Source organism: Lepidochelys kempii, chromosome 14 (assembly GCF_965140285.1).
Source record: "Lepidochelys kempii isolate rLepKem1 chromosome 14, rLepKem1.hap1, whole genome shotgun sequence".
Taxonomy (NCBI): domain Eukaryota; kingdom Metazoa; phylum Chordata; order Testudines; family Cheloniidae; genus Lepidochelys; species Lepidochelys kempii.
In genome coordinates this window covers 17,538,004-17,555,338 of record NC_136393.1, presented here as the reverse complement: position 1 = coordinate 17,555,338, position 17,335 = coordinate 17,538,004, and the positions used below count along the sequence as shown (strand labels likewise).

The window sequence follows — 17,335 nt, the reverse complement described above, 5'->3', positions numbered from 1 at the left end:
GGTGCAGAGACACAGCGATTTCCAATACAACGCCACTGTAGACAGGAAGGGCTAGTGTGACTGCTGCAATTGGCCCTCCAAGTGCAGTCCCAATGTCCCACAATGCTCCTGCCTATCCAGCAATGACCAATCTTACAGCTTAGAAGGACTGCTTCGGACACCTGTCAAGTCATTCACTTAGTAACTCAGTCAGGGTGGGCTGGGGGGAGTGGTAAAAGGGGAGGGGAGAGCAACCAAGTTGATACTCAGCTACTTTCTACTCTGCCTCTTCCCTGATCCCACATTCAAAGAGCCAGAGCAGCAGAGGACAAGAGAGAAAATACAGCTTTAAAATTTTGCTTTATGGAAGCGTCTTTTGGAAGGGTCATAAGGATTCACCTGAAAACACAGAGAGAAAGTGTTCAGCAGTCACTGCATACGCACGCAACACTGCGTTACACTGAAGTTTGCCTGCCATGGCTGTCCATTTGTTGCCTCAGCAGGGCTACCCTAAATGTAAATGCAGTGTTGAATGTGCGCATGCAGTGGCTGCTCAGCAATTCATTTCTCTCCTTTGTCCGTGTGCATGCAGGTGAATCACTAGAGCGTAATAGATTTGGAGCAATATTCTAACTGCATAGCAGTGTGTGAACTACGGCAGTCTGTCTGTTGCCTCAGCATAACTCTCACACTGCCACACAGAATACTGCTCCCGACCTTTTATTCTCTAGTAATGCACCTGAAAACACAAAGGAGAGAAATTGTTTGGCAGCAACTGCATGCACAGACTCAACACTGCATTTAGGAGGGTTGCTATGGCAGTCCGTTTGTTGCCTCAGCATATCTCGCACAACGTTATGCGGTCAGAATACTGCTCCCAACCTATTCGCTAGTAATTCCACCTGCCTTGCAATAGTGTCCAGCACTCGTTTGTGTCGTCCCCAACCCAGGACCAAAGATTGCCTAGGGCCCACTGCATTAGATGAGGGAACTGACTGGGCACTATCAATAGGCCTGGAAGAACATCCTCATTCCAACCCATACCACTCCTATCTGTAGATCAAAAGGGGAACACAAGAAAACTGTTAGTTCAGCAACAAACCACACACAACAAGGTATGATCCAAAGAGAAGAAATCAGTTCAGAATAATCAGCCTCCTTGTTCCCTCGAGTTGCAACACCCAAGTTGCTCATCATAATACCATCCAATCCTATGGGTTGTTCATTGAGTGACCCTCCTTTATAGCATCTGCAAGTACTAGGGCATAGCCCCTTTCTCTCACAATTGGTGCATGGATCCTTGAGCAGGACAGAGTTATTTGAAGTTGGGGATGGAAACACAGAACAGATGCAAACATACAGTATACCCAGTGATGAGCTGCCAAAATCTTAACCACCGGTTCCCTCCTCATCCCACGAGGGTGTCAAGGCCCACCCCTGCCCCATCCAACCCCCTGTGTTCCTTGAGGCCCCCCCCACCCCCCAGACCCTTGCCCCATCCACCCCCCTTCCGTCCCCTGACTGCCCCCAGAACTGGGCAGGAGGATCTTGTGGGCCACCATAGTGGGTGCCCACTGCGCCCCGCCCCTAAGAGCCAGAGGGACCTGCCAGGTGGCGAGTCCTGACGTTGCTTACCTGGGGCAGCTCCCAGGAAGCATCCGGCATGTCCCTCTGGCTCCTAGGGGCAGGGGAGCGTAGCTGGTAGGGGAGCAACTGCTCCCCCCACTGATCACTGGAGCACCCACGGGGAGAATTTGGTGGGTGCAGAGCACTCACTGGCAGCTCCCCGCCCCGCGCCTAGTCCCAGCTCACCTCCACTCCGCCTCTGTCCCTGAACACGCTGCCCCACACTGCTTCTCTGCCCCCTCCCCGCTTCCCGTGAATCAGCTGTTCGCAGCCAGGGTAGGGGGGCTCAGAAGCAAGCGGCGGCTTCGCACTCAGGCCCAGGGAAGCGGAGGTGACCTGGGGCGGGGAGCGGTTCCCCTGCGCGCACCCACCAGGTTACCTGCTGCGGCACGGGCACCCCTCCTCACGCCCTCCCCCACTTGCCTCTGCCTCCCTGGGCCTGAGCACAAAGCCGCTGCTTGCTTCTCAGCCCCCCCACCCGGCTTTCTGCGCAAACAGCTGATTCGCGGGAAGCCGGGGGGGGGAGGGGGGTGTGGGGCGGGCAGAGAAGCACAGCGGGGTGGCGCATTCAGGGGAGGCGGCGGAGCGGAGGTGAGCTGGGCCTGGGGAGCTGCCAGTGGGTGCTCTGCACCCATCAAATTTTCCCTGTGGGTGCTCCAGCCCCGGAGCACCCACAGAGTCGGCATTTAAGGTGCCACTTTTGGCCAGTTGTTAAATTTAGAAGCCCTTTTAGAACCGGTTGTCCCGCGAGCAAACCGGTTCCAGGTCACCACTGAGTATACCCATCCCAAGTACCACAATTAACAGCACTTGCAGAGAGTACTATGCAGGAATGCAAGGCACTGAATATACCCAGAACAGATGGGCTAGCATGGAGTCACTGCATTGTTGAGACTTGCACCACAGCAGTTCTCTAGCATAGACAAGGCCTTAGACCAAGTTCCCATGCCAAGTGTGAAGGACGGGCCTCTTACATTTGGTCTGGAGCGATAGTACTAGCTACATGCTGCAGATTTAGTAGGCTATTTCCCTCAATATAGGGTAAGTCTCCTGGTTGCCACATTTTACACAGCAGAGTAAATTAAAATTAGTACAGTCAGCAGGCACTACTGGGTGTTTCTCCCTCAATAAATGAGTACAACAGACCCTCTTCCTACCCTGAATTCAGGTGCCACAAGTACTCCTTTTCTTTTTGCAAATACAGACTAACACGGCTGTTACTCTGAAATCTTCCTACACTGTTTACTTAATACTAGCTCCTAAATGCACAACATGTATTGTCATGTGGATTTCATTTTCAGTACAGCTGGCCCCTTACATAATCTGCATTCATCCTGGACAAAAGCCAATTGAGATAGAGAATTCCTTAACTGGAAAGTACTCCCAACCCAGCTCTCCCCTCATTGCATGTGTTTCTCATTAAAAGTCTCGGGATCTGCTCTGTTTAATTGTAATTCAGCCATTTAACATACCTTTGCACCCTCTAGTGGAGAAAATGAGAAGTGCCACGTCAAGAATATATTCTCAAATTCTTGAAGTATTCTTCAAGGACAGCAAGGTTTGAATTACTTCTACAAATCCTCAAAGCACCACATCACAGCTAGGAAGTGTCCCATTTGCCACGACTACACTACTTCCCAAAAGTTAGCACTGCCAGAAGTGCAGAAGAAACTTGCAGAGCTGAGGACCTCTTTTGGCTTGTGCATGTTATATGGCAGGAATTTAACAAGAGTTACAGTGATCTTTTTTGAAAGTTAGATTTTATTCATGTGTTTAGGCAAAGCCACATTCTACAAGTTAGAAGACTACATACAGGGATAGTCAAGCTGAAGTGATGGCATCCTGCTCCTTTATTATGGTGTAATCTTCCAGTCAAGTCATCTGGAAAGAAATAATCAGGACACATAAGTACAAGAACAAAGTACAAAAGGCTTCACCTACAGGCAGGTCATAGCTGTGCAGAGTGCAACACGAGCAGCTAAGCAAACTTAGAAAGTACATTCAGCTTAGGGTGACATTTGCAAGTCATTGTGATAGCTTAATGAAGCTGATGCAGAATTCACCAAAAGCCTTATATCCAGATGCTCTAAAGTTCCGTTGTGAAAGGTATTGATGCAGGATTTAAAAGAGTGGGGGCCTGCTCTTTGGACAAGTGCAAATGGAGCTAGTTTCTCAGGAGATGAAGGTCTGATGAGCAGTTGACCACATTTACAGAAGACCTCGAAGACTGCAAGCAAGTACTCCCCATACCAAAATGGCCCATTAGTTTACCACTCCATAAACAAAGGTGGCCTAGTAACTCTCAGCCTACCTGCCACAAATACAGAATGCCTGGCTCAAGATGATGCTAGCCTAGACAAGTGCCAAAATATGGTTGAACTCAGGCAATTTCAAGGCGAAGGTACAAATGCACCCTTCCCTTACTTTGGTTGAAGAGAAGGATTTCTGGATTTTGACAAGGTCAGCTATCCAGGCACAATACTACTGAAACTTTATATATACTAAACTGCCTAACATAAGGACCTGCAAGTATTTTATTCATGTTAAAATATCTTATGCTAGTAACTGGCAAGTGAGATTTTACATTAACAGATGGAGAAATTTTATATCAAGTTACAGTAAGATAATCTAAAAGTGACAGCACTCTCCTTACCAAATGCCTTCCTCTTCCCTGCTGCTGTGTATGCACACAGGTTGTTATTTTAAAGTTGCTGACTTTAATATTCTTATAAATGTTGGTCTCCAAGTTAAATATTTACTTTGGCTTACAAAGAAGAAAAAGCTACAAGAAAACAAACCTCTCAACAGCAGCCACTAAACAACAACTTTTATAAGTAGTTGTACTACACTGTACGCTGGGTGGAGGGAAAAATGTCTTATAAGTCTTGTTCCTTATGCAGTACTTTATCTTGCCTAATACCCTTTAAATATTTAACCAGTTGTAACTTCACTTTGGAAATGACGTGTGCGCCAAAACTTATGAGGTCTTCTGCTAGTTTAGAATACAAACCTTCCCACAACCGTATCAAATGTTGGAAGTGTGTGTTTGATTATAAAGACACGCTAAATAAATATGTTTTTATTGCCGTTCGTGATAAACAGATCTGCTTTATTTAGGGCTCAGGTTGCTTAATATATACTTTTCTGTACAAGTAAACAGAACAAGGAGTAATGATCTCAAATTGCAATGTGGGAGGTTTAGGCTGGATATTAGGAAACGCTTTTTCATTAGGAGGGTGGTGAAACACTTGAATGCGTTACCTAGGGAGGTGGTGGAATCTCCTTCCTTTGAGGTTTCTAAGGTCAGGCTTGACAAAGCCCTCGCTGGGATGGTTTAGTTGGGGATTGGTCCTGCTTTGAGCAGGGGGTTGGACTGGATGACCTTCTGAGGTCCCTTCCAACCCTGATATTCTATGATTCATGTTGGTTTGTACACCAGGGAAGAACAGCATTTGCCAGCTCAAAGGAAAGAGCCTTTCAGAGCAAGAAAACTGAACAGAGCATGTTAATCCATATAATACAGAGGTGGGCAAACTACAGCCCGTGGGCCACGTCCGACCCGCAGGACCGTCCTTCCCTGCCCCTGAGCTCTTGGCTGGCAAGGCTAGCCTCTGGCCCCTCTCCCACAGCCTCAGCGCACCGTGCCGCCAGCGCTCTGACCCGCTGCTCCTGCCGGGCAGCATGGGGGTGTGGCTGGCTCCGGCATGGTAAGGGGGCAAGGAGCCCCGGGGGGGCAGTCAGGGGACAGGGAGGCGTTGGAGGTCCGGGGGGGGTGGGGTGGGGTCAGGGGACAAGGGTCGGGGGGGCTGGACGGGTTGGGGATTCTGAGGGGGGCAGTCAGGGGGCGGGAAGTGGGAGGGGGCCAGGTTGTTTGGGGAGGCACAGCCTTCCCTACCCAGCCCTCCATATAGTTCTGCAACCCTGATGTGGCCCTCAGGCCAAAAAATTTGCCCACCCTTAATATAATAGCAGACAAGTGAAGAGTTCACTAGCTGCTGTCTGAGATTCCATTACACTGCCCTCTCCTGGTCAACTGAAAGCCTATAATCTTGTACTTTATTAGCCCTAATTTATATGTTTAATTCCAATGCTTCCAACTAAAGTTCTGGATAGACATTTTTAGCTACTTCTGAATAAATAGTTACCCAGGAGGCATCAGCCAGTTTCTAAATCAGCAGAAACTTATCTTTATACTATGGAGCACCTAGATAAGAGAGCCTAGCTGTTAGTCAGGGACAGTGTCATAAATTAATCACATATAAGAGAGTCAAAAGCCATTTTGCGGTTAGATGTTTCTATATATTAGGAATATCATTTAATTTTAACTAGAACTTAGTTGCAGACTTACTAGAGATGAAGCTGAGGGCACTAGAGCATCACCTGCAGATTAGGGTGGGATTTGTGCTCCTAGATCATTTAGGCACTTTTTAAAATCCTACTGTGCTTCAGCTATTCAGAACTGCAGTACACATGCCTGGTGACACACTGATTAAGAAGTTATTTGAGTGATAACACTTTTCTCCTGGCCTCTACTGGACTGTTGTGTCAGATGGATGTGTCAGGTCTCATCACTATTATAGTCACACCAGGAGATATAGTATTTGTTTAAAGAGAAGGAGGACTTGTGGCACCTTAGAGACTAACCAATTTATCTGAGCATAAGCTGTAGCTCACGAAAGCTTATGCTCAAATAAATTGGTTAGTCTCTAAGGTGCCACAAGTCCTCCTTTTCTTTTTGCGAATACAGACTAACACGGCTGTTACTCTGAAACCTGTCAGTATTTGTTTAGAACATTAAACTTATACCTGGTTGTACATTGTCTGATTAATACCAGACTTCCCAAACCACTAGGTTATTTAAAAGAAAAAGAAAAGAGGGACAGATAGCCAAAGATCGATTCTGTAGTATTTGCTGAAACTTTGCTATGAATCTCAGTGAAAAAGTGGACAGATTAAGCCAGCTGCTTTCTTGATTTATTTTAGGAAAATATGACAAGCGCTGGGTATTTAAGTTAGCAGTTACTTTGCAGTATATCAATTTTATTTTACTGCAATCTGGAAGAGTATCCATTTACTTGCCACAAATCAAGTAATGTATACAGAGTACATCCAAAAAGGCAAGTGCCAGATAAGTTACATTATGATTATCAATATTACATTATGATGAAAAAAGACCACTAATCATTCAGTCTTAACACTGGTTTTGAGGTGTCCCAGTTCCTAAAGATTCATAATTTAATGCTTTGCCTGGAAAAGGAAGGTAATTCTCCTTGCTACAGCACTGCTAAGAGGCCACTTGACACTTCTTCACCTGGAGAAGCCAGTGGTCCCCAATTCTCCTCCTATTTCAACAAAATGGTTGCCTCTAATTAATGCCACCTTCTGTTGGGGGAGAACTACTATTTTATTAACTTGTGATGGGCCAGTTGTTGCAGCAACTGACTGTTCAAAAGGGCTCAAAGGTCTGTTTTAGTCAATGTAGTGAGACACCTCTAAGCCACCAAGACTCCAACAAATACAAAGGTTGTGTCAGCCAGCAACCAACCAACCAACCGGGTCAAACTTATACTCTAGAATGATTAAGGAACACTCAATCTTGCTTCCCAACCCAGACTCTGCTGAGTTTCTATCACCACCCTCAAGGCGGACCAAATGTCTAGTAGCAATTAAGCCTTGAGAAAGCAGCAGGAGTTTCCTTTAGGAGAGTACTGACAAGCCTAACTTTTGGCACCTATGTGGGCTCTGCCTCTCTGCGAGGATTTTAATACCCAGTTCACCAAATCTACAGACACCTGTTAATTTGTTACATGTTTTCTGCACCTGTGTTGTTTATTATAGGTATATCTACACAGAGTTATTCCTGGTCACCTCCATGTGTGGACACTCATTCTGGAACAGGAATGCCTTGTTCCCATTTAGCTTAATTCACAGTGGTTAAACTAAAGAGAAGCAAAGGACTCTTGTTCTGGAATAAGAATGTTCACACATGCAGCTGCTGGTCAGGAACAAAGACTGCGCTTTAGGTTCACATTCTGTCTTCACCTGCATTAACTTTCAAGTGTGGACAAGCCTTACATCTCCTTGGTTGAGTCACTATCTGGCTAAAGAGCAGTCTCAAGTGAAAAGATGTAGCATCACTGTGCAGGTCAGTTAACGGAAGGGTAGGAGGTTAGCTGGAACTTTAACTCTCATGACTGAGGTTCTACCGGTTTTCCTTCTGCTAGTCAGTTGCAATAGTGGATGTTTTACATTAACCTTACCCAGGATTCAGGGAAGACTTTGAGATGTTAAACCAGGAGACCAAAGGCCCCCCAGTTGGCCTTCTGGTGTCCTCAAGGAGGCACATTCACTGTTTAGGGTCATGTCCTCTAACAGCATATGAGAAGCAGTGTCATTAACCCTTTTTCCTGGCTCTTGCTTTCGAAGTGTGTGGTTCTCATGCCAAAGACAATCCTCCACACTTGGGCACTCAACAGCTACTCTGACTATTCAAATCCTTCCTTAAAGCACTCTTCCCTCATAAAACCTTCAATGACGACCCAACAAATTGAGTTTTTAAAAAAAATATTAGAATTCAGGCCTTCATTCAGTAAACTGGGATATTGTCTGTCTGCTTGTAAGTCCCCCCGCCAACCCCTTTGAGGCAGGGACCTTGTTGTTGTCTAGGTACCGTACAGGGTTAATCATATTATTGACTCTCAAAAAGCCACTGTTCTGCTTATTATGCTGGCTATAATGGAGTAGAAGGAAAGGGAGTTAGGTTCTATTTATACTGGCAAAGGAACAATGCAAGCTGCACTGTTTTAAAATATGGTTCATACTAACACTGTTATAGAGTCAGCATAGGCTGGGCTGGAAGTATTCTGGAAACACTGCACTAACTGAATGACTAGCAGGGGAAGTATGAATTTCCACACAAACCATGGTAAATCATTAGGCTCCAGCATTATATTCCTATTGAGACACATGCAGACAATTAACAGCACCCATGTCTATTGTCTGCAGATCCACTTAGGTTGTCAACACACAGGGATATAATCAGAAAGTAAAACGCTTATTTTTTAAATTAAATCTTAAATTTAAGATAAATAGCCAGGGATTAAATTCTACATGGGAGAATCCAAATCCACAGATTTCTATTGGTATTTGGAAATCAGCAGTGTTAAAGAAAATGAAAAATGTGATCTATAAAAATTAAGTTTGATTATTAAACCTGTAGAGCTTGTTTGTCAGGCAATGACTCTTTCAGCTTGGTGTTAGGTCCCATTACATATAACCTCTCAGAGTTTTAAAATTCAGAACAGAGATTAATACTGAATAAAGAAGAACTGTGACTATGTAAACCATACATTTTTCCTTGACTTAAACTGGAAAGATTTTGTATGCAGTATCATACATGACCACCAAAATGCTGCAAGAATGCTCACACCTGCTACTGCACTGGGCAAACTCTAGAAAGGAGTCTGCGTAGGATTACTCTAGGGCAAGAGATCAGGCTGGCTGGTACAAAGCTGTGTCACCAAGGGCCCAGCCACACAGCAGCCTTCTCCCAGACCCTGTGCTTTCTACAAAGCCTGCCAACCTCCTGTGCTTCTGTACAATTGCCTCTTGCCAAGGAAAGAACAGCAAATCCTAAATCAAACTTCAATTAAATGGTTAAACAGTTACCTCACATCAGTAGCACCACTAGAAATGGATTTAATGCACTCTAGCCCCAGTACAATCCAAGACGGAGGTGGAAACTGTTCCTTCATTTAGGCAATGGAGAGTAAACCCTGCCAAGAAATTTGGAGACACATGATCAGAGACCAAAACCAGAATAGCAGAGAGAAAGAGTCAGTCACAATTAACCTCTCTCATTGCCTGTGAGGGCAAGTCAGCCTTCATCTCCACTCTACTTACCAAAATGCCTCATTCCATCTGTGCTACAAAAACCACCATGCTGCAGGCATCAGGGCACAACATGGCATCCACTGATTCTGTAACCCAGCTAAACCCCTGAAAGATAGCTAAGGGCCAACATACCCTATCAACAGAAAATGAGTAATACAGGGGGCCAGTGGCTCAGTGAGATCCAGAGCCTAGACTTAGAATAAGGCGTCCCTGCTTCCTACTCCCATCCCTCTTGCTGACCCCCATATCACACACCCATGTGCATTTCCTCCAGTCCCCCTCTCTGCCCTCACTACACCCCCAACCCCCATCACTGCCCCCACAATTCACCCTCCCCACATACACCCCACCCCAGATACACCTCATCCCCCTTGCTTCACCCAAACCACCTCATTAGTCCCACTATTCACCTTCCCTACATTACATTCCAATCCCCCTCTACCCACACTACACCCCCCAGCCTCCCTTAGCTGGCCCCCATTACTCATCCTCCCCACATACACCCCATCCCCCTTGCTTCACCCACTACACCCAAACCCTCACTAGTCCCACTATTCACCCTCTCCACATATACCCCCTGCCCCTTGATGGCCCACACTACACCCCACAACACCCTCACTATGCCCCCATTATTTACCCTCCCACATACACGCCATCCCCCCTCTCTGCCCATACTTCTTCCTGGCCCCCATGATTTATCCCCACACACATACACCCCATCCCCCCCCCGCCCACACTTCCCCCCGCAACCTCCCTTCCCGGCCCCCCATGATTTACCCCCACACACATACACCCCATTCCCCCCCTGCCCACACTTCCCCCGGCAACCTCCCTTCCCGGCCCCCCTGATTTCCCCCACACACACATACACCCCATTCCCCCCCTGCCCACACTTCCCCCAGCAACCTCCCTTCCCGGCCCCCCATGATTTACCCCCCCACACACATACACCCCATCCCCCCCCCACCCACACTTCCCCCCGCAACCTCCCTTCCCGGCCCCCCATGATTTACCCCCACACACATACACCCCATTCCCCCCCTGCCCACACTTCCCCCGGCAACCTCCCTTCCCGGCCCCCCTGATTTCCCCCCCACACACATACACCCCATTCCCCCCCCGCCCACACTTCCCCCAGCAACCTCCCTTCCCGGCCCCCCATGATTTACCCCCCACACACATACACCCCATCCCCCCCCCACCCACACTTCCCCCCGCAACCTCCCTTCCCGGCCCCCCTGATTTCCCCCCCCCCACACATACACCCCATCCCCCCCACCCACACTTCCCCCCGCAACCTCCCTTCCCGGCCCCCCATGATTTACCCCCCACACACATACACCCCATCCCCCCCCCGCCCACACTTCCCCCCGCAACCTCCCTTCCCGGCCCCCCATGATTTACCCCACACACACATACACCCCATCCCCCCCACCCACACTTCCCCCCGCAACCTCCCTTCCCGGCCCCCCATGATTTACCCCCCCACACACATACACCCCATCCCCCCCTGCCCACACTTCCCCCAGCAACCTCCCTTCCCGGCCCCCCATGATTTACCCCCCCACACACATACACCCCATCCCCCCCCCGCCCACACTTCCCCCCGCAACCTCCCTTCCCGGCCCCCCATGATTTACCCCCCCACACACATACACCCCATCCCCCCCCCGCCCACACTTCCCCCCGCAACCTCCCTTCCCGGCCCCCAATCCCCACTACACCCCCCATCTCACTCACTGGCTCCCATTATCCACCCTCCCCACGAACACCCCACCCCTCGCTGGCCTCCACTGGCGGCCCCGGGGAGGGGAAGGAGGCCGGGGGCTCCGGGCCCCCCCGCCAGCGACCCGGCCGCCGTTTGGGCTCGCGCGGCCGCAAGGGAAAGGCCAAGGAGAGGAAGCCGTCGAGAAGGCGGAGCCGGCGGCTAGAAGGGTGCTGCTGAGGAAGTTGCCCAAAAGCGTTAACCAAGAGCGGCCCGCGGAAGTTGCGGTCCTCCCAGCCGCCTTAAAGGGCCAGCAACGGCTGCAGCCCCTGCCGGGCTGCGCCAAGCTCACCCAGGGCCCCGCGCGACACGTGACCCCGCGGCCGGCGACGGCAGACCCCGGCGCTGGGCCCAGCCCGTGGGCGGGAAGCTGCGCTGAGGGGGCGCCCTACCGGACTGGACGTAGGACCCAGCAGTGAGGGGAGGCGGGGTGAGCCTGGGGGGTCAGCCCCAGGGGTAGCGCCCCCCCCAGCCCCTGGACACCCCCAGAACTTCAAGGGCTGGAAGTGGGGTGAAGCAAGGGGCACCCTGCACCCCCAGAAAACATCCGGGGGAGGGCAGCGTGGAGCAGCGCTGAGAGCAGGGCCTAGGGGATGGAACTAGGCGGGTGGGGCTGCAGTAGCACCTCCTGCTTTGAAGAGGTTTCCATTATCCAGGGTTTCCAGTTTGGCTCAATCGCTTTCAGCACCCCCTCTTTATAAAGGGTTCCATAGAGCAGGGTGGGACTGGCCCCACGGCTCCTGGCTTCTCGCCTCCCACCCCTGGAAGGGGGATGGGACCTTGGACAAGTCACTTCTGCTCCCTGCTGCAGTTTCCCCACCTGGAGTAGGAGGATAATGTTATGGCCATCTTATTTATGACGATCACAAGGCTACATCCTGAGGCTATCCAGAGATTTCCAGTAACAGCCAGCATAAAAACTCAGACCCTCCTGTTCCAAAAGGACACCCACTTAGCCGTACAGGGCCGATGACACAGCGGAGATGTTCTGGGTGTACACAATAGAGGGCAGTAGTGCAGTTATTAGTTTGCTATAACACCTTCCTACCCACCCATCTCTGAGGGGGGTTATGGGACAATACATTAATAATTGTAAACAGTTATAATACTTTGCACTTCAATGACACTTTCTCTTGTAGCAGCCAAGTAAATTATAAACTTTATTACTGCCCTCTGATTGTACCATGCACGTCTGCTACTTTATATTATAACACTGCATCAAATTCACCCTTGGCACAACTCCACTGAAGTCACGAGAATTACACCGATGGTGAGTCTGGCCACTTCCTATAACTAACAGCAACTTCGGTGGTGAATGAGTTGTGAGTGGCCTTTGTTTCATTTGTACCAGTTTCCAAGTGCAATGAATAAAATAAGCCACAGGCTATAGCTGCTTTGGGGTGTGTAATTTCATTGTTTTATTTCAGAAAATCTTGGTTAGAGGCCCGGTCCTGTAAACACTTACTACTAGGCATGGTGACGTCAACGGGATTTCTCATTTTCACTATGGATGCTACATTTAGCATGATCAAGCCCTGTATTTATACAGCTATGGCTAGAAGCCAGCTAGAAAAAGCATACATCAGGGTGCATAAAAGAGGGAGCTGAAATTTGGCCATGGACACCATGCCTCACAGTGGCAGAACAGTTTCAAAGCTGAATTGACACTTCCTCTCCCATTCTGCAGAGTCTGACTTCAAAGTATTAATGCTGAACGCATTTTTAGACTTTTCCCTAAAAATTAATTTATGACCTGAGGTCAAACACAAGAAGCTTTAGCCCCAAAGGTACGTTTCTGCTGCAGTAAGCTTGAACCAACCTATAGACCTCAGAGATTTATGCCATTGAGTTCAGTGGGAGTAGGAGAAGGCCCTTAAACTGACCATTCTAGCTCAGCATTAACTATTTAGCTGAAATTCTGTGCTGTGCTTCCTGGAGGTGCAGCACAAGGATATGGGGGACAAAGGTGTCTTTAAGTTAACTTGGAACACTCCCAATTCTGGCTCCTATGGGGGCCAAAATGACCCCCAGTGTAACTTAGATCAACCCTGGAGGTTGCCTGTGGGACTACAGCACTGCCCCGGGAACATCTCTTATGTTGGGATTTGTGGGAAGCCCATATTGTGGCCCTACATGGTGCCTAGGATGATCCAGGTAATTATAGGTCTGTCAGTCTGACATCAGTCCTGGGCAAGAAAATGGAGTGGCTAATATGGGACTTAATAAAGAATTAAAGGAGGGTAATATAATACATGCCAATCAACATGGGTTTATGGAAACTAGATCCTGTCAAATTAACTTGATATCTTTTTTGGTGAGATTACAAATTTGGTTGATAAAGGTAATGGTGTTGCTGTAATATACTTAGACCTCTTTAAGACATTTGACTGGGTACCACATGGGTACCACTTTTTTTTTATTAAAAAAGTACAATAATATTAAATTAACATAAGAACATAAAAAATGGCCATACTGGGTCAGACCAATAGTCCATCTAGCCTAGTATCCTGTCTTCTGAAAGTGGCCAATGCCACATGATTCAAAGGAAATGGACAGAACAGGGCAATTATCAGGTGATCCATTCCCTGTCATCCTATTCCAGCATTATGGTACACATTAAATTGAGTAAAAGCTGGCTAACTGATAAATCTCAAAATGTAAGTGTGAGTGGGGAATCATCATCAAGCTAGTGTGTTTCTAGTGGGGTCCCACCGGGATCAGTTATTATTCCTATGCTATTTAACATTTTTATCAGCGACCTGGCAGAAAACAAAATCATGACTGATAAAGTTTACAGATGACACCAAAGTTGTGGGAGTGCTAAATAAGGAAGAGAACAGATCACTGGTACAAAGCGATCTGAATCACTTGGTAAGTTGGGCACAAGCAAACAATATGCATTACAATATAATTAAATGTAGATGTATGCATCTAGGAACATAGAAAGGAACATAGAACATAAGCCATACTTACAGTGTGGTGGGGGACTCACACACTGGAAAGCAGTGACTCTGCAAAAGGTTTGGGGGCACAGTGAGCTGCTGTGGCCAAAAAGGCTAATGAGATTTTGGGATGCATAAATGGGAATCTTGAATAGGAAGAGAGAGGTTATTTCACCTCTGTATTTGGCATTGGTGTGACTGCTGCTGGAATACTATGTCCAGTTCTGGTGTCAACAATTCAAGAAGGATGTTGATAAAGTGCAGAGGCTTCAGAGAAGAACCATGAGAATTGCTAAAGGATTAGAAAGTGTGCCTTATTGTGATAGACTCCGGAGCTTAATCTATTTAGTTTAACAAAGAGAAGGCTAAGGGGTGACTTGATAAAAGTCTGTAAATACCTACATGGGGAACAAATAATGATAATACGCTCTTCAATAGAGCAGAGAAATGTATAATAATGCAATGGCTGGAAGTTGAAGCTAGATAAATTCAGACTAGAAATAAAGTGTAAATTTTTAACAGTAAGAGTAATTAACACTGAGCAATTTATCAATGGTGGGGGTGGATTCTCCATCACTTGTCAATTTTTAAATCAAGACGGGATGTTTTTCCAAAAGGTACAATGCAGGAATTACTTTGGGGAAGTTCGTTGGTCTGTGTTACACAGGAGGTCAGACTAGGTGATCACAGTTGTCCCTTCTGGCCTTGAAATCCATGAATCTATGAGTAAATCTCCCCTGGCCCCTGCAGGCTGTTAATGGCCCCATATGCTTCTGCAGTCGTATTTGGGTTTGCAGTAGAGGGTGGGAGGAATCCCTCATAACTATAGAGTTGTTCCTGACTTGTTGTCTATGATCTCTCTGGTCCACAGTGCATTATTCTGTTGGAGGCAGGCTGTAAAAGATACATCCTTGTAGTCTAGGAATTACAAAAATAATACAGAAATTCCAGATACCCAGAGTTATATACAGAAGAATATGCCATGCTGTTTTGAGCAGATGACACCTGCAGTGAAGTTCTGTGTTTATTCTGATTTATAATTGAGACTAAGTGATATATCTACCTAATTCATAAGGTTCTTTATTATGAATTAACACTTCCTAATTATGTTGTAACTTTGCCAAAAAATAGTCCGATTAAGACCAGAGATTATCCCCTAAATTTTATGAGTGTTATATCATGCTTTAGCCATGCAGTCCCCATCAATTAATGAGTCAGTGGCTTAAGACCCCATGCTGTGCTTTGGTCATTAAATTAACCCCTCAAACTACTCTTCTGATTTTCAGAGGCATTGAACACCCATAACTCCAATTAAAGTCAATGGCATCTGTTGGTGCTCAGCACTTCTGAAAATTCAGCCCTCTAATGAGGCCCTCTGAAAGAGAACGCTCATATTAAAGTATAGGATAAGCAATTTCATATTTCTAAGCTGTCATCACAATTCAACTCCCAACTCAAGCATTACGTTAGAAGGCAAAGGAATAGAAGAAGTGAGTCAATTCACATACCTTGGCAATAATGTCTAACCAAATGGCGATGTCCACAAAGAAATGATGCCATGAATTGGCATAGTGTCAGCTGCATTCACCAACATAAACAAGTTTTGGTCATTGAACATCTGCAATCTACAGACCAAAGTATGAATCTTTAACTCAAATGTTACTTTCATTTTAACATCTGGATGTGAAAGCTGGAAATCAACCAAAGGTACAGACAGATGTCTAAATGCCTTTGAAAGGATGCCTCAGAAAAATACTAGAATTAAATGGAATTAATTTATAACAGAGTCAACAACCCCTATCGCTGAAGTTATCCGGAAAAGAAGATCGAAAAATTTGGGACATATCTTAAGAATAAAGCCAGAGCATCTGCCACGGCAGGCGTGCCATTTGGCAGCTGCAGGAACATGCAAGCAGGGCCAGAAAAAAAGAATGCCTCCTCCAAATACTAGAAAGGGAAAACTTATGGGACTTCACAACATAGAGGACATGCAAAGAGCAGCCCAGGATAGGCAGGGATGGCTGGGTCTTGTCCATTCCCTTAAATGAACCCTGTAGGCACCTAAACTCACTAAGCATCTATGTTTTCAAGATAAGAGTTCCTGCAGTGCCTGTTTTTGCCTCTGGCCATGTGCACTGCTGCCTCAGTCTAGATATCTGGATATCTGGACACTTATCTCCCACTTAAGCCTCAGAGCAATTCACAAACCAGGGAAAGAAGGGCAGCCAAACACCTAAGTGATGTATAGGGCCCAAACTGGTGTGCTCAGAAGCCACCTACTGGATTGGGTCCCATTCAAAATCAGGCTGCTGGCAGCAACAGTGGTACAGCCCACCTTCTAACTCAGTGGTTAGAGCACTCACTTCGGATATGGGAGAGCCAGGTTCAATTACCCCCTTTCTATAAGGGGGAAGGAAGGATTTGAACAGAGGTCTCTAACTTCTTAGGGAAGTGCTCTAATCACTGAGCTATGGGATATTCTGATGTTGGACTCCCTCAATCTTTCCTGCTGAAGCTGGTCCACTATGGGTAAATAATAAAGAGTGATTGGAGGAGGGATCTCCCACTTCTCAGGTGAATGCTGTAACCACTAGGCTTAAAGTTATAAGGTGAGTACCACCCCCATCTCCTCCTCCTCTGGCCATTTGGTATGGAGTGAGGCAGGTTCCTAACTCATTCTCACAATAAACTGCTTAGGCGCCTAAGTCACCTGACTCCAGGAGACAGGTTCTCATTGGTGGTAACTAATAGAGATAGGCGCCTCCCTGCAGCCTGGACTTAAGTGCCGAACTCTCTCCCATTGGCTAGCTTAGATGGCTCCCCACTTAGCATGCTAGCTTTTGTGGATCCTATTCCTAGGCACCTAACACAGACTTTGTGGACGATGGTGTGTGCCTGTGATTTTCTAGGCCCCTAAATGTTAGGTGTGACACAACGCAGCATAACAATACCTAAGTCCCTTTGTGGATCCAGGCCTAACTGTTCCCCAGGACCAGCTTCCTTGCTCCAAAGGACTACTTCACGGCTTTCATCCACTTTCCCTGGAAACATGCAACAGGGTAACTACCGCCTCTGGCCTTAAAGGGCCAGTGCCCCATTAGAGTCACACAATAACCTCGCCTTAGTTAGA

General features: G+C 47.2%; 1 protein-coding gene and 1 non-coding gene across 14 annotated transcripts in view; both read right to left on the bottom strand.

Moving 5' to 3' along the window:
• Positions 1-11,400, bottom strand: part of SEC14L1 (SEC14 like lipid binding 1) — a 140,332-nt gene extending 128,932 nt beyond the window's left edge. For 7 of the 13 annotated variants that reach the window (XM_073311090.2, XM_073311091.2, XM_073311093.2 and 4 more), the window contains exons 1-2: positions 9,508-9,794; positions 9,274-9,380 (exon numbers count right to left, since the gene is read on the bottom strand). In XM_073311090.2, coding sequence (XP_073167191.1) covers positions 9,274-9,359 — 86 coding nt within the window. In that variant the 5' untranslated portion in view covers positions 9,360-9,380; positions 9,508-9,794. Of the gene's footprint in view, positions 1-3,418; positions 3,487-9,273; positions 9,381-9,507; positions 9,795-11,238 lie in introns of those variants that run through there. The other 6 variants (XM_078848623.1, XM_078848628.1, XM_078848624.1 and 3 more) reach the window with 4 other exon arrangements.
• Positions 8,982-9,163, bottom strand: LOC140898427 (small Cajal body-specific RNA 16). The gene has a single exon (XR_012154987.1).
• Positions 11,401-17,335: the final 5,935 nt, after the last annotated feature.